The sequence below is a fragment of the Meriones unguiculatus genome, chromosome X (assembly GCF_030254825.1).
Source record: "Meriones unguiculatus strain TT.TT164.6M chromosome X, Bangor_MerUng_6.1, whole genome shotgun sequence".
NCBI lineage: Eukaryota > Metazoa > Chordata > Mammalia > Rodentia > Muridae > Meriones > Meriones unguiculatus.
Window position 1 is genome coordinate 41,903,230 of NC_083369.1, and position 25,111 is coordinate 41,928,340.

The following is a 25,111-nucleotide window of genomic DNA, read 5'->3' on the forward strand; positions in this document are numbered from 1 at the left end:
CTGTCACTGTGTTTCCCAAGTCTTGCCAAAGAATTAGAGACCTGCTTGCCTTAGCATGCCAAGTAATATGGGATTACAAGAGTAGTTGGGAAGCTAAGTGAGGCAGGAGGATCTCAAATAAGGGTGTTTGAGAACCAGCATGGGCAACACAGGGAAACAAAACAAAACAAAACTTCTCCTGTCCTCTCTTTCTCCATCTTTCTCTTCTTTCCCTCCATTCTGCTCTTTCCTCTCTACTCTTTCTTCTCTCACTCTTTTTTTCTGTTCTTCCTTCCCTCTCTGTGTCTGCTTCTCTGTCTCTTTCTCTAGGGTCTGTTTCCCCCAGAGTCTGTTTCCCCCACACTTAACTGCTACTAGTGATCCTCCTGCCTCAGCCTACCAAGTACTATGGAATTACCCCAGCAAAATCCTGTCTTTTAAGAAAAGTGTTGCTATTGCTCAGGTTAATCATATGGTCCTATGTACCAGTCACTGTTCTAAACCCTTTCTAAATATTTACTCAATCATAGGTAAGTTCTTGTTCTTAATTCACATCTTCTGATCTGGAAACATTCAAGTTGATAATTGTTGCAGTGGCTGGATATATCCTCACACATAAGTAATTTTAGATTAAAGCAAGTATGCTTACACACTACCTTTAGTTACATGTATTTGAAAATTGTAATGATCCTTGTGGCAACATTGCTCTAAGACACTTTGTGTACTCATTTTCATAACACATTTTATCAATCTGAGGTTTTTTGAAGTGAGATTGGTATGGTTTTTTTGACTGTTATTTATGATACTATGGATTGAACCCAGGGTGTTGGGAAGTCTACAACTTCAACCCGAGGTGGATTAGTTCTATTACTATCATTGCCTATCAAAGGCATATAGTGAGTAGGGATTTAGTTGGGACAAGATAAGCCCCTAAGTGGTCAAGGATGAGGAGCAAGGACTGTGCTCCCCTCTGGCTTTGCAGGGTTATCCTTTATGACACATGTCTTGACTATTGTCTTATAATCTTCACTTGCTGGGCAGGACCACCTTGGGATGGTACCCATCAAGCCTCATGAATAATTAATAAAATGGATGAGCTTTGTACTTTTTTGAGACAGGTTTTCTTGTTAACCAGGCTTGCCTCAAACTAATGATCTTGCTTCGACCTCCTTACTGCTGGTATTAAAGGTATGTGCCACCAGGTACACAAGCAGAGTCTAGGTACAACCATTATTTTGGTGTCCCCACCCACCCCCTTGCCTCCACCCGAGAGAACAGGGTCTCTATGTGTAGCCCTGGTTGTCCTGAACTTGCTCTGTAGACCAGACAGGCCTCACATTCAGAGATCCTCCTGCTCCTGCCTCCTGAGCGCTGGGATTAAAGGCATAACCCACCTTTCTTGACCTCTCTGTTTTCAGGTTGAACTGTGGCTACAGCATCGTCATTCAATACTCAGGAGCCAAGGGAGACCGTCTTCCCTGCAGTAGCCCCATTTCTTGCTTACTGGGTATTAGATGGAGCAATAAGGCAAGCCTGCCTCTTTTGTTCCATCCCATTGAGCCTCTTGCATTATTCATGAATAAGATGTAGCTTTGGTCTCCTTGATTCCCGGCAGCTACAAGATCATTCATTATTCATGAGCATGGGGTGTGGTTGCTATGCTTTAACATCTACTTTCCGGTTGCCTAGTTTTAGTAAACCTTGCTTCACAATTCATGATCTGGAAGAATTACGTTGAAGTCCTTTTTTGATTTCTTTGACAGTTTAGCTGCCATGGTTCTTTATTCGTGTTTCATGGGGCGTGACCTCTTGGGCTACCTGTTTTTCTAGTTTCTGCCTCCAGAGCCGCTTGGTGGAGCTGTTCTCCTTCAAATTAAAGAAGTCCCAAACTGGGCAGGGAAAATACATGATTCATGAGTGGGCGCGGTGTTCTTGCATCCGGGCATCTGGGGGTGGGGCTTAGGGTTTTGTTCCGGCCTTGGGCTCTGCCGCCGCCATCTTGTGTCGGTTGCTGGGGTGAAGGAGGTGGTAGGGAAGACCACAACCACAGCGGTCGGGGAAGAAGGCGGCAGTGATCCTAGCTGGCCCAGGCGGCAGGGAGGAGGAGGAAAAAGAGGAGGGTGGCGGCCGAGCTTGGCTTCGGCTCCTTGAGGAGTAGGCGGCGGCGCGACCCGGGGAACCGGCATTGGTAATAGCTTTTCTCTGCACCTGGCTGGAAGCAAGGGCTCTGGGAGGTATGGGAGGGTCCCTGCTGGCTCGCTGCCAGCCTAATGTCTGGGTGCTCTGCGGCGTCGTGGGTATCAGGAATCACTAGACGAGTGGGTGTGGGGGAGTACAAATCCTGGGACAGGGTGGATCTTTTCTGTCTGGGACCACCCCTATTCCCTTGGGCTGAGATCTGACCTTGACATCAGAACCCCTATCTCTGTTTCCGGAGACTTCTGGCTCAGCATTATAACCAGATATCTTGATCCCTTCTTGAGCCTCGCGTTTTCTGTCAGAACTCCTCAGTCTCCAATAAAGGCACGGAAATCAGCGTTGCTGCTTGTAAAAGCCGTCCATACTTGTGTGCTGTTGAAGACCTGCCCTGAAATCTCCCTTGAGAATTCTCCTAGCCCTTCAATATTTGCCCTCGTGGCTTAAGAGGAGCCAGACTTTAGGAAGGAGCCTTGTGGCCTCCATTTCAGCATTTTCATACAGAATTGCCACCTCCTGTCCCCACCAAGGATACTCTCTGCCCTTACAGCTGCCATCCGGAGTAAACTCCGTGAAAATCTGTCTGCCTGGCCTTCCTACGGGAGACCCATTCCTATATTCGAGGTCTCCCAACACCCACCACTTTGACATAGCATAATGGAGAATTATGGATACCTGGCATTCTTAGTCAGAGACTCTTAAGCATCTGCCTTTAGACGCTCCTTTGGATTCTAGAATCATCAGCACGTAGGGACTTTCCTTGCTTTTTGGGACTCCCCCCCCCTTTTTCATGCTCTCATTGTTCTTAAAAAGGCTGTGCCCTTATAGGCCTTATCTTCTTCCCCATCAGCCATCCTTAACCTTTAGAGCATCTCAGGGACTAGACACCAGGGAGGACCCATTTGGATACAATTCTCCATTAATGATTGTCTGCCACCATCTATCTACTCTTTCAGACTCTGTTGATTTATAGCCCTATCTACCAGAGATGGTCTCATCCTAGACCCAACTTCTGTCTTCACAAGCAGACCAGCACTCTAGCTTTTCTTTTTATAGATCTCTTAATGTAACAGCAGGGCTCAGAATCTTTCTACATCATTTTTAAAGGTTTCTAGCATCATCATTCTGAGGGTCTCAGCTTTTGCTTTTGGCTTCACTGAACACCATTATTACTGTCAGATACCCTTGTCTCCAACAGGCCCATTTATCCCTCACCAGAGTAGAAAGACCCCAGTATCTTTATTTACCCAGTTTCTGTGGAGTCACAGAATTAATAAGAGAAACCTAACTTCACTTGGAGATCTAGTTAGTATTTGCTTGGTAAATTATTATTGTTGTTGTTTGTTTGTTTATTAGAGTTTTACTGTGTCCATCTTTGGCTGGCCTCAAACTCTTAGAGACCAGCCTGCTTCTGCCTTACTAGTGCTGGGATTAAAGATTGTGTACCACCATGCGCAGTGCATTTTTAAGGTTTGAACTATCTGAAATTCATCTTCCCATTTCTACCCTATGAGAGCAGCTGTGGTACCTTTTAGAAATACACAAGGCCTTTGTTGCTCCATTAGAAATCCCTCTCCAAGAGTCTGCCCCCAGAGACTTCTCCTAGTCACTTAGCACTTAATCTCCCAGCTTCCTGGCACTATAGTGTAAATTCTCATTATTTTTGGTGAAGTGTTTTTATCACTAGAATCTTAGACTCTCTCAGCCCCAGCATCTTTCTGTAGTAGTCTCAGGTTCTAAATTCTCCCACCTCTTTCTAGAGACCCAGACTTAAGTCTTCTTTTATAACTTTGTCTAATGCCCCCATTACTTGTAAGGCCTGCTAAGGTCTCTTCCTATCTCCTTCACAGCTCCTGAGCTCAACCACTTCTTGATGCCTTTGTCACGCTCCTAAAGACTTTTTCAGTTAGCACCTCACAAGAAGCTTGACAGGCCCCAGCATCTTCCCCTGTAGCATCTTCCACCTTAATCAACTGACTTTGTGCCTCCTAAACCTACCCCAGGGTTCCCCCACCCAGCCTTTCTTTGTTTTGGGAATAGAATATTAGGCTTCATTCATCAGTGTGGAGATCTGAGGTAAATTTGAAATGCTTTAATTTCAGCTTTTCCAAGCAAGTTTTGGAAGATATATTCCAGTAGAGAAGGCTGGGCACATGTTGGGGGAGAAAGAATCTCTCTCTCTCTCTCTCTCTCTCTCTCTCTCTCTCTCTCTCTCTCTCTGTGTGTGTGTGTGTGTATGGATGGGAGTGGGGGAATCTTTAGCTCTTGTTGCAAGGTCTCTGCCCTAGATTCCTCTTGTTTGCCTTGATAAAGGGGTACTTCAAAACCTGGTAATTGAAATCTCCTTTTTTTATTTTTTTTTTTTGAGACAGCCTCTCTTTATGCAGCTCAGGCTAGCCTCCAACATGGAGTCCTCCTGCCTGTGCCTTCTAAACTCTGGGGCTGTAGATATATACTGCCACACCTGGCTTTGAAGTCTACTTTTGAACAGTGATCCCGAACCTGCTTACTTAGACCCTTGCTGCTGGCACTGGGGGTGGAGAGGTAAAAGGTCTGATAAAGAGCTCTCTGGCCCTGGATCTTGTCTGATGTAGGGAGTGAAGAAAGAATATACCCTGAACAAAGTAACCAATGACAAGGCAAGGGAGATAACTGAGTAATGGAGGCTCCTGTGGCCTCCTCCTAGGGAGGAGCTTATGTCCTCAGGTCCCTCAGTTTTGACCACAGATAGCCTCTTTAGTCTCATGAGGAAGATAGTTCCTTTTATCCCAGATTTTTGAGAAAATGGGCTTAGAGGAAATGAGATCTCCATGCCAAGTCACTGCCAGTAAATGGAAAATAGGAATTACCATTGTTTCCTTCCTAATTTATCAAGTCTCTTCCTACCCAAGTTGGATCTAAACATTCCCAGCAATTTCACTGGCAGACTTTGACCCTAGGCCTCCTGTCTTCTCTCTTTCACCATTTATCTCCCTTCTCTGAGCAGTGTGGGCTGGACCCAGAGCCAAATCCTGACCCTACTCACCTAGGAAAATCATACAAACTATTTGCTACCAGCTACATGACACTGGGCAAATGAGTGGAGTTCTCCAGGCTTTATAGTAGGTTATGTAGTTCATAGGCATTATTAGGGTTAAACAAAGCCCTTAATCTTCTGACTGTTGGGGTTGATAGTAGGGAGCTCTTGTCATTGTGTTAATGTTAGAATGTGATGGTGCTGAATTGGAACCTTGGCTTTGTTGGTATTGAGGGTCAGAAAAGGCTTCATAGTAAGAGCAGCTGTGTGAACAGAAGACTCAGGGTATACAAAAAGGCTTGGTACGTTGAAGAGCTACTGAGCCTGAGAAATGATTCTAGGTCTTATGTTCTATTTACAAGAATCTGAATCTACTACTATTAGACTTCACTTCCAATAGCAGGCTGGATTGTTTTACCCACCTCTGGGATCTGGTAGGTCACTTGATCATATGAGCTCAAGTTTTCTCATTTGTTCGACAGGGACCTTAAACCCCGCCTTGCAGGGTCAGGACAATTGAGAGCATGAAACTTGCTAACTCTGAGAAGTGGCTTAGACTTCAGAGTCATTGGGTCTGGTCTGATCCCAGTTTCAACCACTCTGAGTGGGAACTTTGGTCAAGTCACCAAATATTCCTGAATGAAATTTTCCTTCCATGTGAGCTGGGTTAAATAGTAGTGCAATTCCCACAGGGATTCCCTGAGGACAGATAACAAGGCTCATAAAGTGCTTAGTGTGGCCTCTGACACAGAGAGGGCTCCTAGTAAATATTCATTTATCATTACTTCTAACCTGTTGAAGGGACTTCACACGACAAGAAAGAGACTTTAGAAGTGTGCATTTTCTTAATTTCTGTAACTTGTTTATTGGCCTGAGTTTTCTATCCCTAAAACTGGGAGAAGGGTTTGGTCTTTGTAAAGCTCTATCCCCCCCCACCCCCCAGGGCCTGTGCTCTGTATCTTTTCTTATCTCGGCAATCCATGGAGCCATATCATCACTCATTTTACAAAGTAAGGGAGCAGCTCCATATGATATCTGTAAGGGTCAAGATTTGAAACCTGAGTATTTGCTGAGTTATACATCCTCTGATCTTTCCAGAATTTTACTCCACAGGATTGGAGCCTTTCCCTTATGCTAGTCTAGGGAAGGACAAAATGACTTAGCAGTCAGCTGTATAGATTTGTAAGCCAAACCACCTAGGTTCAAATCTTGAGTCTGACAGTGGAGTGATCCTGGGCCAGCCAGTTTCTTTCTGTGCCAATTTCTTTTCTAAAATAGATGTACCAATACTAAATCTTTTCCCACTATTACCACTAACAAGCAGAAAAATACTTCAAGGCCAATCATGGCTACATGGTGAGACCTTGTATTTAAAACAAACAAACAAACAAACAAACCAGAAAAATATCTATATATGTCCTAGGCTCACCTCTGGCCTGCCTTTCTCCTCTAGATGTCCAGCTCGCCGCTGTCCAAGAAACGTCGCGTGTCTGGGCCTGATCCAAAGCCGGGTACTAACTGTTCCCCTGCCCAGTCTGTGCTGTCTGCAGTGTCCTCAGTGCCAACCAACGTGAGTATCTTCTCCCTGAAGACTGGCAACTATGGTAGTAAGAAGGGGAGTCTTTCATATCACTCTCCATGTGTCCCAATCCCACAACTCCACTCATGCATGTTGTCCTGAACCCATTCTTGCTCTCCATTCCCAGGGAATGGCGAAGAACGGCAGTGAAGCAGACATAGATGAGGGCCTCTACTCCCGGCAGCTGTAAGTTAGGCTGAAGTCTGCCTGAGGTGGGAAGGGGCACTGAAAAAGTTGGACCTGGTGGGCTGGACCCTGACCTGGAGCACCCTCTAACTTGACAGGTATGTTTTGGGCCATGAGGCGATGAAAAGGCTCCAGACATCCAGTGTCCTTGTCTCAGGCTTACGGGGCTTGGGTGTGGAAATCGCTAAGAACATCATCCTTGGTGGGGTCAAGACTGTCACCCTACATGACCAAGGCACTACCCAGTGGGCTGATCTCTCCTCCCAGGTACCTCTTCCCAAAATCCTTTCCCTGCTGAGACACCAGCCTCTGTGTGCCACATCTATCTTACTTATTCTCCTGCCACTACCACCCTCTTACAGTTTTACCTTCGTGAGGAGGACATTGGTAAAAATCGGGCTGAGGTATCCCAGCCCCGACTTGCTGAACTCAACAGCTATGTGCCTGTCACTGCCTACACTGGGCCTCTCGTTGAGGACTTCCTTAATGGCTTCCAGGTACTGCTCAACCTCCTGCTTGATTTTATTGGAACTCATCTTTGGTATTTTTGGTACTATTCACTATTTTAATGATCTGTCTTGGGTATCAGTCATGCTGGAGAGCAGTGAGAATGCAGGCAAAATGAGATCTTCGGCCTGCCTTTTGGGAGAAAGATGTGGACACACCATACAAAATAGAAGTTATGAAGAGACGAGGGACAACATGTCCTGCTATGAGTGTCTAGCTCTTCTAGTGCAACTTTAGGCAGGTCACTTAGATCCTGGGCCTTGCTCTTTCCATTTTCAGAATAGGAATGGCAGCAGTACTGACTTAGCAGGAGTCCTGTGAAGATTAAGCATAGAGAATAGCAGCTTGGACACAGAAAAGGTGGCATGGGGATTTGTTAGTTAAAAAGGCTAGGCTGTTAGAGCTGAAAGTCTGCCTCAGGGGCTAAGGCCTCCAAGGGCCAAGGTGCTGTAGCAACAACAATCTGACATAGTAGTAGAAACTCATCCTGGTGGAAAGAGATAGATATTCCTGGAGAACATAGAGAGCAGTTTAAAATATTGTTGAGTGGTTGACATCTTGAGAACCACCAATAGGTAAGTATGGTAGGAGTGAGCTTAGACTTTGGATTGTAATAGTTTTGCCCTTCCTATGTCTCACATGGCATGGCAGGGTTTGAGGCAGTTAGCAAACAAGTGAGTCAGCTGTTCTACAGTCTGCCCAGTACCACACTACCTTTCCCAACATGCTGTAAGCTTTCATTTTCTTTTTGCTGTGATTTCCTCTCACTGAATCTGATCCCCAGAGTCTTTATGAAAGAGGCCTGGAGGACCAGGAGGATAACTGCCTTCAGAACTGCTTGAACCTTCCCACCAGTCTTCTGCCATTGTTCTTTCTTCTCCCCTTCTCCTAGTTCTGGACTTTTGACCCAAGCTCTACTTCTCCACAGGTGGTGGTCCTTACCAACAGCCCCCTGGAAGACCAGCTGCGAGTGAGTGAATTCTGTCATAGCCGTGGCATCAAGCTAGTGGTGGCAGATACACGAGGCCTATTTGGGTGAGTGCTGCTCCCCAATGCCTTTCTTCATAATTTTCCAAGATGCTCATCCCTCTTCTGCAACTCAAGTTTTATATTCTGTGTTTTTACCTCTCCCTATGTGACATTATTGTTCTTATACTCCCACTGTGATATGGCAAGTTTACTTAGCACATATCCAGTGCACCTTGAAAGATGCCTGGGACTTTGTGTAGACCTCAGGCATCATTCTTGCCACTTTCTACAGGCAACTATTTTGTGACTTTGGAGAGGAAATGGTCCTCACAGATTCCAATGGAGAACAACCACTCAGTGCTATGGTTTCGATGGTCACCAAGGTAAAGAAACCAGCCTCAGGGGCCTTGGCAGACAGATAGGCAATGGCAGCCCTCTCTGTACTCTTGTACCTTGACTTGCCTCTGAGGCTCACTCCTTTTTAACCAGGACAACCCCGGTGTGGTTACCTGCCTTGACGAGGCTCGACATGGCTTTGAGAGTGGTGACTTTGTCTCGTTCTCGGAAGTACAGGGCATGATCCAACTCAATGGATGTCAGCCCATAGAGATCAAAGTGCTTGGTGAGCTGGGGCCATGGGGGTATCTTAGGCTAACTGGCCTACGAGATTAAAGAGAGGAGTCTTTGACTTCAGAGTGAGGGTGGCTATATCTTGAGTGCCTGAAGTGCATGAGAGAACCTGGGGTTTCACCAGAACTGAGATCCCATGGGGGATAAAGGCCAACTATGTTTGAATTGTTAATAGAAGCATGGACCCCTAGGATCTGAGTTGAGAAGGAGCCTCTTGTAATTTGGACAGGGCAGATCAGAAGATCTGCTCATGTCTAAGCTGATTTGGGAAAGAGCAGCCTACCAGTGTAGACTTAGGGCCAGGGACACAAGGGTCTCATGGTGTCTGAACTTGGTCTGGAGCAGACGGGAGATAGTTTCTGATCTCCAGTGGGGTCTGGGGTTGAAAGATAGTACTTGGTATCTATGCACTAGGTCAGACATCCCTCCCCCCCACTTGTCTTGAGTTTTGTGAACTTTAAGGAAGGTATGTAAGACTGACAGCCTCTCCCTATCCACTCTAGGTCCTTATACCTTTAGCATCTGTGACACATCCAACTTCTCTGACTACATCCGTGGAGGCATCGTCAGTCAGGTCAAAGTACCTAAAAAGATTAGCTTTGTGAGTATTGGGGCAGTGATCAGTGGTTCTCAACCATCCTAATGCTGTGACCCTTGAATAAAGTTCCTCGTGTTGTGGTGACCCCAACCATAAATTATTTTTGTTGCTGCTGTTATGAAATGTAATGTAAATGTTTTTGGAGATACAGGTTTCCTAAAGGGGTCATGACTCACAGGTTGAGAACCAGTGTTCTAGACAGTTTCAAATTCTCTGTTCATTTCTTCTCGTTTTTATATGCTACTTTCCTACAGAAATCTTTAGCAGCATCACTGGCAGACCCTGACTTTGTGATTACTGACTTTGCCAAATATTCTCGTCCTGCCCAACTACACATTGGTTTCCAAGCTCTTCACCAATTCTGTGCACAGCACAACCAACCACCTCGACCACGAAATGAGGTGGGTAGTTGGACCAGCAGCCAGCCAGTATAGAAATTCTTGGTGCTAAAGACCCATGACCATACCTCTGCCTATGTACTGTCCATTCCCTGAAAGATTCTTACTTGCTTCATTTGCCCTACCAGGAAGATGCAACAGAACTGGTGGCCCTAGCACAGGCTGTGAATGCTCGGTCCCCACCTGCAGTACGACAGGACAAAGTGGATGAAGACCTTATCCGGAAGCTAGCATATGTTGCTGCTGGGGACCTGGCACCCATAAATGCTTTTATTGGGGGTCTCGCTGCCCAGGAAGTTATGAAGGTCAGCAGGGTGGGAACAGACTGGGTTTCACCTTGCCTCTTATTTGCTATCCAGATGTTTCAGGGCCTGATTAAACACTAGCTACCTCCTCTTTCCTTCTTCACTAGGCCTGCTCTGGGAAGTTTATGCCCATCATGCAGTGGTTGTACTTTGATGCTCTTGAATGTCTCCCAGAGGACAAAGAGGCTCTTACAGAGGACAAGTGCCTCCCAGTATGTTAATGGACTGGAGAGAGGGCATTATTGGGGTTGCTTCTGGGGAAGTTTTTCTCTGACCCTCCTCACTTCATATTTCGCAGCGTCAAAACCGGTATGATGGGCAGGTAGCTGTATTTGGCTCAGACCTTCAAGAGAAGCTGGGCAAGCAAAAGTACTTCCTGGTGAGTGATCTATCTCATTGGACACCTAGCATGTTCACCTCCCTTGGCCTCTAGCCAACCCTTCTGGGTTTTTCCTTTGCATTCTAAAGGGGAAGGTCTTTTATTATTTTTCCTATTCTACATCTCTTTAACCCATTATTTCTTCTGGTCTCATCTTCAGACCAGAAGGGTCATTTCCTACAGCGCTGGGACTTGACCATGTGTCAGTGGGACTTGACCATGTGTCAGTAGACCTTTTTGCTCAATCCTATTGCCTCTAGCAGGCAATAAAATGGGTAAAAAAAATAAAATAAAATAAAAAATAAAATAAAATAAAATAAAATGGGTACCTTTGTATACACTTGCATCATGCTGATTTGTTTCTGTGTCTCTTCTTGGCTGTTTCTTAGGTGGGTGCAGGGGCCATTGGCTGTGAATTGCTCAAAAACTTTGCCATGATTGGGCTAGGCTGTGGAGAAGGTGGAGAGGTTGTTGTTACAGACATGGATACCATTGAGAAGTCAAACCTGAACCGACAGTTTCTTTTCCGGCCCTGGGATGTCACGGTGAGATGGATGGGAGTAGAAGATGGGGTTCTGACATCTCACTTTCCTCCTTTTTCTTATTCCCAGTATTTCTAGTAGAGATCTACTTGTCTTTCCTTTGGCCCTTTGGTCTTTCTGTCATTCATTCAGCAAACATTACATAGCCCTACTTTGAATGAGTCATTTTCATTTTTTTGTTTTTTTTTTTTCATGAACACCTTTCAAGTCAGTTTCTTTCTTTCTTTCTTTTTTTCTTACTTCAGTACCAGAGATTGAATCCAGAGCATCATGCATTTTAGGTAGCTAGTTAAAGACTACCATTGAGCCCCTGCCCTGTAACTTCCTATTTTTTTTTCTTGATTTTTTTTTAAGGATCCATTTATTGACAGGTGTGGTATGATACACCTTTAATCCCAGCACTCAGTAGGCAGAGGCTGGCAGATACCTTGAGTTCCAGACCGTCTGGTCTACATAGTGAGTTCTAGGATAGTTGGGGAACACACAGTGAGACCCTGTCTCAAAACAGCAACAAAAATATATTTAATTTACGTGTATATGTGAGTTCCTGCTGTGTATGTGCCTAGTGCCTGAAGAAACTGGAAAAGTGTGTTGGATCCTCTAGAACTGGAATTCTGCATTTATAAGTTGGGTCACCATATGTTAATATTAGGAACCAAAACGTCCTCCGGAAGACCAACAAGTATTCTTAACCACTGAGCCATCACTCTAGCCCTTATCAATGCTGCTTTGGGACAATGTCTTAGGGTGTTCCCAAAAACATCTCCAAACTCAGTGAATGCCTAGGAGAACTAGTGACTGATTTATTGTAGAAAAAGTACACAGCACAATCATCAAGGGAAGAAAGGCTTATGTAATGAAATCAGCAGCAACCATCTAAGAGTTAACTTCTGGGCTGGAAAGATCGCTTAGCAGTTAAGAACAACGGCTGTTCATCCAAAGGTCCCAAGTTCAATTCCCAGCAACCACATGGTGGCTCATAACCATCTATAATGGGATCTGGTGTCCTCTTCTGTCATGTAGGCACACATGCAGAGAGAATACTGTATAAATAATAAATCTTTGAGGAAAAATAAGTTATCTCCCAGCAGAGTTGCAGAAGATGGATTTCTCTAGTAACAAATATAACAGTACCGTTTCTGTACCTGGGGCTCTTACTGGGATCTGGTTGTGTATCAGAATCCCTGACTAGCTGGGCAGTGGGGGCACATGCCTTTAATCCTGACACTTAGGAGACAGAGGCACCTGGAATCACTGTGAGTTTGAGGCTAGCCTGGTCTACAGAGCAAGTTCAGGATAGCCAAGGTTACACAGAAACCCTGTCACAAAAAAACAAAACAAAACAAAACAAAACAAAAACCAAAAAGAATCCCTTACGTCACTGACTCTAGAGGGAAAGGAGATTTTTAACATAATTCACGCTGTCTACTCTACACTGTTCACACAAAAACAGTTCAGGCACACCAAACCATTAATATTAGGTGAGGGAGTGATGGGAACTTTTCCTAAAATCTAAGTTACTAGACTCCAGCCAAGGCCACTTTTGGAAGCAGGCCTTCTAAAGGATGGCATTGTAGTCAGCCAGGTGACTCTTCTCTGCAGTTTGAAACTGAAGTACCAGAAATTTATGAGCCTTTTCATGAGGCCAATATCATACTGTCCAGTAATCCTATTCATTAATTGATTCACTGAATAGTAACTTTAGGAGTTATTGCTATAGATACTTGAGGTATAATAAAGAATAAAATAAGGCAGGACATGGTGACCTTATTTTCATTTCGGGACCTTTCATCTCAGTATTTGAGAGGAAGGTGGATCTCTGAGTCCAGTGACAGCCAGAGAAAGGTTCTAAGCAGAGGAGGGATGTGACCTGACATTGGTATCATAGCACTTCTGCTTATTTATTGTCTCAGACATCTATGTTTGGGGAAATGTACTCCAACCTGAAGTGCTACTCCCTAAAAGAATAGTAGATATCATGTAAGCAAAAAAAAAAAAAAAAAAAAACAAAACCAGTAGTTAGTCCATATTGTCTATAATACGTGCTTTTTTTCTCCATCTCACTGCTGACTTTTCCATCTTAGCCCTGGCCGTTGACATTATTATAGAATACCCTGCTAAGCCAGGGAGCCTCCTTAACTCGTCCTGATTTTTATAATATTAGATGAAGGTTCAGGGGGACAGTTTTCTATAATGTTAAGTGAATACTTCAAAAACTGAATCCTGCATTCTACCCTAACTGTATCTCCTGATTTCACAGAAGTTAAAGTCTGACACGGCCGCTGCAGCTGTGCGCCAGATGAATCCTTACATCCAGGTGATAAGCCACCAGAACCGTGTAGGTCCTGACACTGAGCGCATCTATGATGATGATTTTTTCCAAAACTTGGATGGTGTTGCCAATGCCCTGGATAATGTAGATGCCCGTAAGTTTGAAGGCTGGTAAAGAAGACAAGGGCAAAAGAATGAGGCTGGGTCCTCCTGTTTGTTTGTTTGTTTGTTTTTTTCCCCAATGTACCTTGCCTTGTCTCCTGGCTCTCATATCATTGTTCCTACCCACATAACATAGGCATGTACATGGATCGTCGCTGTGTGTACTATCGGAAGCCACTGCTTGAGTCTGGCACACTGGGCACGAAGGGCAATGTGCAGGTGGTGATCCCCTTCCTGACAGAATCGTACAGCTCTAGCCAGGATCCACCAGAGAAATCCATCCCCATCTGCACCCTGAAAAATTTTCCCAATGCCATTGAACACACTCTGCAGGTGAGTGGTTCTCAGGGGAAGGGAAGGGGTTAGAACATGCCCACCAGACCCTTGACTTTCGGGTGTCAAAGGCCTAAATATAAGAAACATTTTCTTCTACCACCTTTCTTTCCACCTGGCAGTTTAACATTTCTGGAATCACTTACTCTTCTTGTAATACCTACTTTTGACTTTTTTCCAATATGCAGACAGGTAAAAATGAGTGCTGTTGCTAGGCGTGGTGGCTCACCAGTACTTGAGAGACTAAGTCAGGAAGATTACTGTGAGGCCAAGGCCACCCGGATTATAAAAGAAGACCTTTTCTCAGAAAAACAAAACAAAACAAACAAAAGAATGGTGAATACTGAATTCCTCACCTAGGCTTAACAATGTTTTGCCATGTTTTCTTACATTGATATGCTAGGTGTGGTTACACACATTTTTAATCTCAGCACTGAGGTAGCAGAGGCAGGTGGATTTTTGACTTCTGTTCATTATATGTCAGGAACACTCACCACTCTTAATAACTTAGAGATAGCTCAATAGTTTAGAGCAATGACTGCTCTTCCAAAGTACCTGGGATTAGTTCCCAGCACCCACATGGCTGTTCATAATGGTGATAATTCCAGCTCCAAGGAATCTGATGTCCTGTGTAGGTACTGCATGCATGTGGTGCACTAATATACATGCAGGCAGAACACCCATACACATAAATTTAAAATTTTGGCAGGAGAGGTAGCTCAGTAGTTACAGAAGCACTTGCTTATAAGAGACCCAGGTTCTGTTCCCAGCACCTACAGAGCAGCTCACAAGTGTCTGTAACTCCAGTTCCAGGGAATCCAATGCCGCCTCCTGGCCTCAGTTGTTACCTACACACATAACATATACATAAAAATCTTAAAAAAAAAAAAAAAAAAAAACTACCTATATAACTTTTTTTTTTTTAAAGGGTGTTTTTTGTTTGTTTGCTTGCTTGCTTTGTTTTTGTTTTTTCTGAGTTGTTGGGGCAGGGGAAGGTACAAAATGACTCATAGTTAAGAACTGTCTAGCCAAAACATGTTCTGCTTTGTTTGTTTTTATTTTTTGAGACAGCTCATGTATTGCAGGACGGCTTCAAATAGGCGATGTAGCTGAGGTTGATCTTGAACTGATCCTTTTGCCTCCATATCCCAAGTACTGGAATTATAGGCATGTGCCTGGCTCCAAAGCATTATTTTCATGCTAAACAAAATAGTCATTTCTTTGCCTCTTTTCTACATATTTGTCTCTACACAAATATATATATATATATATATATATATATATATATATATATATATATATATATATATATATATGGTATATAGGCCCAAAATTAGTTTGATGCTAGTATGTCACAGTGATAGTCTACACATGATACACATAGGAACAATGCTGTATGAAGCTAAAAACATTAACAAAGTTATGTCTATGTGGTGAGCACCCAGGCCACAAGGGTAGCTGTCAGGAGAATTCCAAGTGCAGTGTTGGAGACCAACACATTCCGGATGGGTAATGGGAATAGAGCGGTGGGAAAGACCAATCCTGTCTTTCACTTCCCCTTCTGACTCTGCTGTTCCAAAGTGGCTGTGTCAGTTTTGTGTGCCCACCATTCTCACTAGGGCATGTGTGACCTTGAACTTTTTTGTGCCTTACATTCCTCTCTCACTGGCCTGTTTAACTGATACCATTTTAAGTATACATAGGGAACAGGATAAAGCCAATGTCTTGGTTCCTGCTAAGACCTTAGAGAATAGATTATTAGATTGAATCTTTTTGGTTTTTCAAGGCAGGGTTTCCCTGTGTAGCTTTGGCTGTCCTGGACTAGGCTGGCCTTGAACTCACAGCAGTCTACCTGTCTCTGCCTCCAGGAATGCACCACCACACCTGGCTGAATCTATTTTTTTGTTTGTTTGCTTTTTTGTAGCTTAGGCTTCTCTGCCATTTCATTGTTGTTGAGTTAGGGTCACTTGCAATTGTGTCCAGCATTGAACTTGAAGCAATCTTGTTTTTAAGTTGTAAAATACACTTAGCTGATACACATTTTTCACCAAGGCATAGTATACATGTACAGGTCTTTTTAGTTTTTCGAGACAGGGTTTCTCTGTGTAGCCTTGGCTGTCTTGGGCTCAATTTGTACACCAGGATGGCCTTTAATTCATCTGCCTCTGCCTACCTGAATGCTGGGATACAGGTCTTAACACATTGTTTTTCCACATATACATTGAGATATTATTTCTCAGATCAAATTCATTGACTTAAATTGAGAGGCCAAGAATGAGGGAGTGGGGAAGGTTGGGAGTTTCTGCTTTCCCAGAGTAGCTTTGTATTTCCTACTTGTGTTATCTAAGATGACTTGCACTTGACTATGGAAACCTATTTTGGCCCATCATTCCATAAAATCCATTTGCTCTGTCTGCAGTGGGCTCGGGATGAATTTGAAGGCCTTTTTAAGCAGCCAGCAGAAAATGTTAATCAGTACCTCACGTGAGTAACTTGCACACCCCATCTTCCTGCCTGCCACCAAAGACATTCTATGCTTTCACCGTCAGCACTATGTACACTTTTCTAAAGATTCTAAATGTTCAAGTCTCTTACTATTGGGGGATCAAGACAACTTTCCCATGGAGAAAGTGGGATTGCCCCAGAGCCCACTTAGGGGGCCACTGTATAATCTTGACCCTTGGTTTCCTCCATTCCCCAATAGAGACCCCAAATTTGTGGAGCGGACATTGCGGCTGGCAGGTACACAGCCATTGGAGGTGCTGGAGGCTGTACAGCGCAGCTTAGTGTTGCAGCGACCACAGACTTGGGGTGACTGCGTGACCTGGGCCTGCCACCACTGGCACACCCAGTACTGTAACAACATCCGGCAACTGCTGCACAACTTCCCTCCCGACCAGGTAATCTGTCCATTTGGCAGCATACATTTCCTTGCAACCAGAGTTTGCTGCAGACTCATCAAGTGGTTTCTCCCAGTTACTAGTCCAGATGTGGCTGGTATCCAAGGCAAAGATGTCAGAAGAATGACCTTTTTGTTTCTTCCCTCATTCCTTGGAGCAAGAGAACTGGTTGTCTTGCTGTTTCCACTGTGGTGTAGGCTGAGTCTGACTTGATTTTTATCAGGGTTGTAGTGGACCATAAAATAGAGATTCTGGACTTGAGATCAAAAGAGCCAACATTTATTCAAATCCCAGCTCTCTCTGAACTTGGGAAAGTCACTTCTCTCTGTACCTTTCTTTAGTTTGAAGGAGGAACAGTAATGATATGTCTCACAGGACCTTTTGTGAGGATTCATTGGTATTAATGCTAAGTACATGCCTAGTGATCCAGTCGAGTCTAGTAAGTGAAGCAATTTTATAAGACTTGATGGTTTTCTTAGCCGGGACCAGTGTGAGTCTTGGATGATTGACTCCAACCCCCTTCAGGACCCAGCCAAGGGTAGTGAGTTGAGGTGAATGCAGAGCCAAGATGATGCGTCAGGATTTTCAAAGAGGCCTCTATTTCAAGCTCTTGCTTCTCGAAACTCTCTTTTTTTTTGTTTTAGCTCACCAGCTCAGGGGCCCCTTTCTGGTCTGGACCCAAACGCTGTCCACACCCACTTACTTTTGATGTTAACAATGTAAGTCTCCTTGTTGGGTTTTTGTGGGATCAGGTAGAGAGGATGGGTGGGTGGGAAGGAGGTGGTGGCTTCCCATGCAAGGGCAGATGTGTTAACTCTACCATGCCCTGCCTTCCCCTAGACACTGCATCTGGATTATGTGATGGCTGCTGCCAACCTTTTTGCCCAGACCTATGGGTTGACTGGTTCTCAAGACCGAGCTGCTGTGGCCTCACTCCTGCAGTCAGTACAAGTTCCAGAGTTCACCCCCAAGTCTGGTGTCAAGATCCATGTTTCTGACCAGGAGTTGCAGAGCGCCAGTGCCTCTGTTGGTGAGGGTGTTTCACCATTTGTTTAGAAGTCACCACCCCTATCTGTCCCTAGCTTCCCCATTAGTCTTCTACTAATAGCTCTGTGATCTCACTTTCCTTTGTACCTCCCTCCCCCTGAAATGAAGACAATCTGTTGGGAGCATAGTCTCTCCCTCCCTTTTCTTTACAGCTCCGATAACCAGAAAAACAAACTTTGTTCTTCTTGCTTAGTGCATGTGTGCCTTGATTTTATATTTTTCTCTGCTTCTCCTTGATCTGTGTTCATTTAGGGGATATGATCTCCAGCAGGGTTCTCCTCCGTTGGTTCTTGCCCACTTTGTCTCCTTCCAGATGTCTCATGTCTACCCATCCATACATCCCTCCCACCCTGATTCTCTGTATGTGTCTTTAATGTTGCCCATCATAATTTAGTCCCCTTGCCTTCACTTTTAGATATCTGTAATGTTTTTATAGCTCTGTATCCCCCTGTATTAGCCTTCCCTCTTCCTCATCCCCATCTTTCTTCTGAAATACTTGCCTTTTTATGTTCCTCTTTGTGTATTTCCTTTAGTCTTTTCTTCCACCTCTTCCACAGGTTACCTTTGACTTCTCACACATTTCTTCTTCCCCTATCTCATACTCCATCTTGCCTCTTCATATTTTTTTCTATTTTCCTTCAGATCCTTTCGTATATCCATTCTGTGTACTTCCCTATATCCCCACCTTGTTCTGTGTCATGTACATTGTCTCCTAAGGTATCATGTACATTTCTCCTAAGGTCTTTGATTCTGTTCCTGTATCTCTAGATCTTGATAACTTTTACTCTTGCCTTTTTCAGGTTTGCTCTCTGCTCTGCTCTGCCTTTCCCTTTTAAACTTCATTCTAGGATATCTCTCCAAGATCTGTATCTAACTGAATTCCCTCTGCCCTACCTTAGGCTTTCTACCTTACTCCTTGCATCTAAAAGGCTGTGTTTTCTCTTTGTGCAGATGACAGCCGTCTTGAGGAGCTCAAAGCTACATTGCCCAGCCCAGACAAGTTGCCTGGATTTAAGATGTATCCCATTGATTTTGAGAAGGTGCTTGGAAAGGGCAGGGGCCCTGGATAGTACACTTGGGGAGACTTAAGCATAGGCATGGTTGTAAAGAATGGGAATCTAGGAATATGGAATCAGTCCACACCTTTATAATGATCAGATCAGGGACTGCCACATAGCTTTCCTTCTCATCTGGGAGAAACCAATCTGCAATGGAGGATATGTCCCAAGAAGCCAGGAAAACTTTTCATCTGATCTATTCCTCTTATTCAGGATGATGACAGCAACTTCCACATGGATTTTATTGTGGCAGCATCTAATCTTCGGGCCGAAAACTATGATATTTCCCCCGCAGATCGACACAAGGTAAGGGGACTCTAGGCCAGGTGTTCTATCCATTCTCAGACTTGACTTCCTTACATCCTATCCTCTTCTGTAGACCTTCAGCTTCTTATAACTTAAAACATCTTTCTTGGTCTATTTCTCAGAGCAAGCTGATTGCAGGAAAGATCATCCCAGCTATTGCCACAACTACAGCTGCTGTGGTTGGCCTTGTGTGTCTGGAGCTATACAAGGTAGTTCAGGGGCACCGACAGCTTGATTCCTACAAAAATGGTTTCCTGAACTTGGCCCTGCCCTTCTTTGGGTTTTCTGAACCTCTTGCTGCACCTCGTCACCAGGTAGGTGCCCACATCAGAAGATGGACTTGTATTAGAGTGTATCTTATACAATAGAACTCAATTTGGTTTGCATTAGACCCAGTCACTAGGTCAGAGTTCCAATCAAAATATACCTGCATCTTTTTTGCAAGAGTACTAAGCTATAAAGTATATCTGGCATGTTGAAAGAATAAAAATCAGTAGATCAGAGTGATTGAGAAGATAAGGGATAAAAGATAAAAATAGGGTTCTCATGACATAAGACATTGTCATTCATTGTTCATTGCTTACTCGAGTGACGTACAAGCCAGGAAAAGGCTTTGAACAAAAGGTTCTGATCTGATTTATTGGATCTGCATGCTTGGAAGCAGGGAGGACAGAGGGCTGGGATTCTGGAATGGCCCACATCCTATCTTCTTTTGCATTGCAGTACTATAATCAAGAGTGGACATTGTGGGATCGCTTTGAAGTACAAGGGCTACAGCCTAATGGTGAGGAGATGACCCTCAGACAGTTCCTCGAATACTTTAAGGTAAAGGTCCTTTCTCCCTCTCACCCCACTTGGAGGATGAGATGTATAGATAACTTTTTTTCCTTCCTGCCATTATAACACTGCTGTTTCCCCCTCCTGCCTTCCAGACAGAGCACAAATTAGAGATCACCATGTTGTCCCAGGGCGTGTCCATGCTCTATTCTTTCTTCATGCCAGCTGCTAAGCTCAAGGAACGGTTGGATCAACCGTGAGTAGGCTGTTGCCAAGCAGACTGGGAAAGGCCCTGTGCTCCTTTTGTTGGGTGGGAAGCCTCAGCTTGGAACTCTTACTCCTACCCATCACCTCTCTTGCCCCTACCTACATCCCTGCCTCTCTTACTTTGTCTTTCTGGCCCTCTACCCTTTACCCTTATCCCTTTCCCTAGGATGACAGAGATTGTGAGCCGTGTGTCAAAGAGAAAGCTGGGCCGCCATGTGCGGGCACTGGTGCTTGAGCTGTGCTGCAACGATGAAAGTGGCGAGGACGTCGAGGTCCCCTATGTACGATATACCATTCGCTGATCTCCGTGCATTCTCCTAAGTCCCAGTCTTCCCTTCCCAGATCCTTTCCAGTCCTGGTTCCCATTTGGCCTCTGGCAGTGGTCCATCTAGCCAAGCCTGGTATTCCCTTATCACCCAGCAACCTGAGACCCTCTCACCACTGCTTTGTACCTTGTTTGGAATTTAAATCCCAATAAAAAGATAATAACCCAGATATAGCTGTCCTGGCTGTCTCCAGGGAAGAAAGGAGCATCCCGGAATTGTCTGATTCAGATAAGTACCTCAATGGTATATTCTTAGCAATAAGCTTCCTGGGAAGGAAAAAGTGGGAGTTGATATCTTCTGTGCTACATAACAGACATGGAGGTACCAGTGAAGTTATACAAACAGGTACTGGGTCGAGGTGATTTGTACTGGGTTCAAACGTGGTCTTCTCTGTGTCCTAGCTGCTTCCATCTATTATGAAGAACACACTTAACAGTGGATCAGGCTGCAAGGGCTAAGTTAGCATGTTTTGGGTATTCTCCTTTGGGCAGATTCCTTCCCCAGTTTGAAGCAGCCAGATTCTGGGCTGTCCTTTTGTGTTTTTGATACAAGATTTCTATGTAGCCTTGGCAATATTGGAAGCTCTGTAGTCTGGGCTGGCTCAAACAGAGATCCACCTACATCAGCCTCCTGAGTTCTGGAACTAAAGACATGCATCGACCACCTAGCCTGAGCTGTCCTTAATGTCATAGTTCCTTACAGCACTAGAAATGCTTTTACAGGTATTTCAGCTCTATGCTGAGGAGTCTTGAACAGCCAGTCTAAGGAACACCAATGTCATGAGGCACACTGCAGTTTTTAATAGTTATACTTGGATAAGGATATCTTGAAAAGAAAGTGCTCTTTTGTGCTTCAGTCTGCCCATATGCCCACCTTGGAGTTGCCCAGGCATCCTACCTTCCAGAGAAGCTCTGGCTGTGGAGCTGAGGAGCAGTTGGTTAATGCAGGTAGTAGCAGGAGGCCCATCAACAGCCCCATCAAGCCCTGAGCTGCTGTGCTCCTTCCTTATCTTATCTGAGGGTTCCAAACTCTAATCTGGTTAGCCATCATGATAGATACTTTTCTTCATTGATTTCTGTCCAATAGTTTCTTGTCTTATTTAGAAGCACTTAATTAGAGTACTTCATTCTGTCCCCAAACTTGTCTTAATTCCCATCACAGTCTGTCTCGATGTCTACCTCCTGAGCCAGCTCCTGACCTTAGGCACAGTGTATGTTCTTGCTTACCTCTCTGCTCATACTTTTCCTTGGCCGGATCTACTGGAATGACCCAGTAGACCACTTACTCTTCCATATAAGAATATGGAAGAATCTTCCCATCATGCCACATTGGGTAACTGGTACTTTGATGCTTCTAGTGTGTTGTGGTGGAACTAACTTATGAGTGAGCAGAGATGTTTCCCCACTATCAAGACTTTATTGCTGTTACTTCTCCATAAGACCCTAGATACTCATTGTCTCACTTCATTACAGGCAAGCGCTGCATACACTATTATTTGTACTGGTTTTCTACTATGTCAGTTCCTTCATGAGCATACTGCTTACATTGTTCTCTACCTCTTCCATTAAAGCTGATTCCCATTTCACTACCACTACTCATGGATTCCCTTGATACTTGCATGTGACAAACGAATCCATCAAAAACAGCTTCTGAAGCTAGACATGGTTGATGCCTGTAATCTCAGTACTCTATAGGAGAAGCTTATGTAGCCTGGGCTACATGAGACCCTGTTTTAAAACCAAAACACTTAGAATAAACCATTTACCCCATGATTCGGCCATGCATACTATTTTACTGTTGTGCATATACACCATTATAAAACCAGACTGATAGGAAACACGGCTCAGCAAGCCCAGGTTGGGTCACTATTGGGCCCCCTGCACCCAGCAGAATATGTCTCTTGTCCTAGAACTATTTGCCATCCAGTTATTCAACAATTTGTTTAGTGCCAATTGCCAGTTACTATTATAGGTATTTGGTACTTATTAGCAGATAAGACATCAATGTCCTAAGGCTTTTGAAACTTAGACAATAAAAACAACTGACTAGAAGTTAAAAGTTGGACTGGAGAGATGCTCTTCCAGAGGATCTGACTTTGGCTTCCAGCACCCAAATGCCTGCTCACAACTATAACTGGTTCCAGGGGATTCAGTGCTCTCTTTTGGTCTAGAAAAGAAGCACACACATGGTGTACAGACATACTTGCAGGCAAAACACACATACACAAATCATTTTTAAAAGCAAGTCTAACATTCTTGCCTAGCATGCACCAAGCTAATGGGTTCAATCCCCAGTTCTTCGTAAAGCTGGGTGTGGCAGTATACACCTGTAATCCTAGCACTGGGGAGGTAGTTAAAGAGAACTGGGGGTTTGGGCCAGTGTGGCCTATGTAAAATCTTGTCTCAAGGGCCAGCTGTGTTTGCGCCAGTACTGGGGAGGCAGAGGCAGGTGGATTGCTGTGAGTTCAAGGCCAGCCTGGACACCAAAGCTAGTCCAGAACAGTCAAGGCTACTGTCTTGGAAACCCTGTCTTGGAAAAAAAAATCTTGCCTGAAACTTGGGCTGATAAAATGGCTTGCTGAAAGTTGGGCTGATAAAATGGCTCAGCAGGTAACCACCAAGCCTGACAACTTGAGTTCATCAAGATTTACATGGTGGAAAGAGCCAACTTCTGCAAGTTGTTCTCTGACCTTCTTTCACTTGTGTGCCATGACAGAACTGTGTCCACACAAAACACATAATTTAATGTATTACATTCATTTAATGGAGGGAGGGCAGACCACAGTGCACATGTAGCCCTGGCTGTCCTAGAACTAGATATAGGATACAGGATAGCCTCAAACTCACAGAGCTCCTCCTGTCTCTGCCTCTTGAGAGTTCTGGGATTAAAGAAGTACACCACCATGCCTGGTCTCCTATACATGCCATGAGGATGCTTAAGGAAGCTAAAAGAGGGTATCCCTATCATGCAACATTATGATGGGCTGAGCTCCTTAGTTTCATATTGTTTATACTATTGGTCAAGGTGATAAATATAGAGAATCACACTAATGAGAAAAACAAGTGAAAAATGTAAAATGAAGCCAGGTGCAGCGGTGCACACCTGTAATCCCAGCATTTGGGGAGGCAGACACAAAGGATCACTGAGTTCGAGGACAGCCTGGTCTCAAAAGGAAGTCCAGGGATAGGTAGGACTATTAGAGAAACCCATTCTCAGAAAAAAAAATGTACAATGAAATATTGTGTTCATTTACCTTTATCCACTTCATGCAATTATGTGTTTCACAAGAATTACATCCCTGGAGCTGGAGATACAGGCAGTTGTGAACCTCTGATGTGAGTGCTGGAGGTCCTCTGGAGGCTGGAGGAGCAGCAAGTGCTTACAACCACTGAGCCATTTCTCCAACTCCATCCCCATTTATTTATTGTTTAAAAGTTGATTAATCAGCCTGGTGCAATGAAAATGGGCTGGAGATGTAGCTCAGTTGGTAGAATGCAAATAAAACCAAGTGCCATATGCCTGTAATCCTAGCACTTAGGTGATAGCGGCTGGACAAATTCAGATTTCAAGGTCATTCTTGACTACATAGTGAATGCAAAGCAAAATTCGGCTACAAAAGACTCTGTTTTCAACAAAAAACAATAACAACAAAATGTTGACCAAGACTGGATATTAGCTCAACACACAAGATTGGGAATGGACTTTAACATTGCAAATAAGCATCTAAATTTTAAAAACCACGCCTTCACAAGACATAAAGCCAAGTGGGGATCTGGAATAATGGGACTGCAACAGGAAGAAACGAGTGTAGTAGATACGGGGCAAGTACACCAGGCAAAGGAAACCGCAAGTATAAAGTCTCAGCGGCTCAACTGTGCTTCTTACATTCAAGAACAACTAGAATACTCTCCTGTTGTGAAGGGAAGGGTAGGAGATTGTCAGTTAAGTGACAGGCCTGGTATCTACCCTAGCAACAAGGACTTTCATGGCTGAGGAAGTCATTGCCAATAATGAACCTTCAAAATCCTTCAAAATGCTTCAAAATCCTGAGACCGAAGGGAGGAGAGAAGGGCGACCAAGGAAAGCCCAGAAAAAGCAAGGAAATTCCTGGGTTCACTGTAAGGAAGTCTCAGAAGGCCTGCAGAAATGTTGGGATAGGTATGGAGAATCATGTCATTTTCTACAGAGAGGAATAAGAAGTTAAGTGTGTCTGGCAATCTTGGGCATGTAACAGAGCTTAGTAAGCAAACAGGACTGTCTGTAGTGGACAAGATGAGGTAACAGAAAGGTATCAAGAAAGCTCAATTGGGGCGCATGTACACGAATATTAGGGTGAGGCAGCAAGAAGCTCCGCCCAAGCCAGGTGCAGTGGTGCACACC

General features: G+C 44.3%; 1 protein-coding gene across 2 annotated transcripts; it reads left to right on the plus strand.

The window, feature by feature from the left end:
• Positions 1-1,423: 1,423 nt before the first annotated feature.
• Positions 1,424-20,900, plus strand: Uba1 (ubiquitin like modifier activating enzyme 1). Of its 2 annotated transcripts, none has more exons than XM_021626251.2 (26): positions 1,424-1,506; positions 6,645-6,761; positions 6,898-6,956; positions 7,055-7,223; positions 7,319-7,453; positions 8,392-8,498; positions 8,725-8,815; positions 8,922-9,054; positions 9,566-9,663; positions 9,915-10,061; positions 10,187-10,363; positions 10,471-10,575; positions 10,662-10,742; positions 11,132-11,287; positions 13,545-13,710; positions 13,854-14,050; positions 16,470-16,534; positions 16,755-16,950; positions 17,595-17,669; positions 17,791-17,980; positions 18,949-19,037; positions 19,269-19,361; positions 19,484-19,675; positions 20,085-20,186; positions 20,294-20,394; positions 20,572-20,900. In XM_021626251.2, the coding sequence occupies exons 2-26, from the start codon at positions 6,645-6,647 to the stop codon at positions 20,705-20,707; spliced, it is 3,177 nt and encodes a 1,058-aa protein (XP_021481926.1). In that variant the 5' UTR covers positions 1,424-1,506; the 3' UTR covers positions 20,708-20,900. The 2 variants fall into 2 exon arrangements, with proteins under 2 accessions (XP_021481926.1, XP_021481925.1); XM_021626250.2 differs by lacking the exon at positions 1,424-1,506 and adding an exon at positions 1,957-2,167.
• The last annotated feature ends 4,211 nt before the right edge of the window (positions 20,901-25,111 follow it).

Excerpts from the sequence above, each read along its gene's own strand:
- Uba1 (XM_021626251.2), top strand. The coding sequence starts at position 6,645 with ATGTCCAGCTCGCCGCTGTCCAAGAAACGTCGCGTGTCTGGGCCTGAT. Across the intron at positions 10,364-10,470 it reads CTGCCCAGGAAGTTATGAAG|GCCTGCTCTGGGAAGTTTAT; the intron begins GTCAGCAGGGTG and ends CTTCTTCACTAG. Across the intron at positions 11,288-13,544 it reads TCCGGCCCTGGGATGTCACG|AAGTTAAAGTCTGACACGGC; the intron begins GTGAGATGGATG and ends CTGATTTCACAG.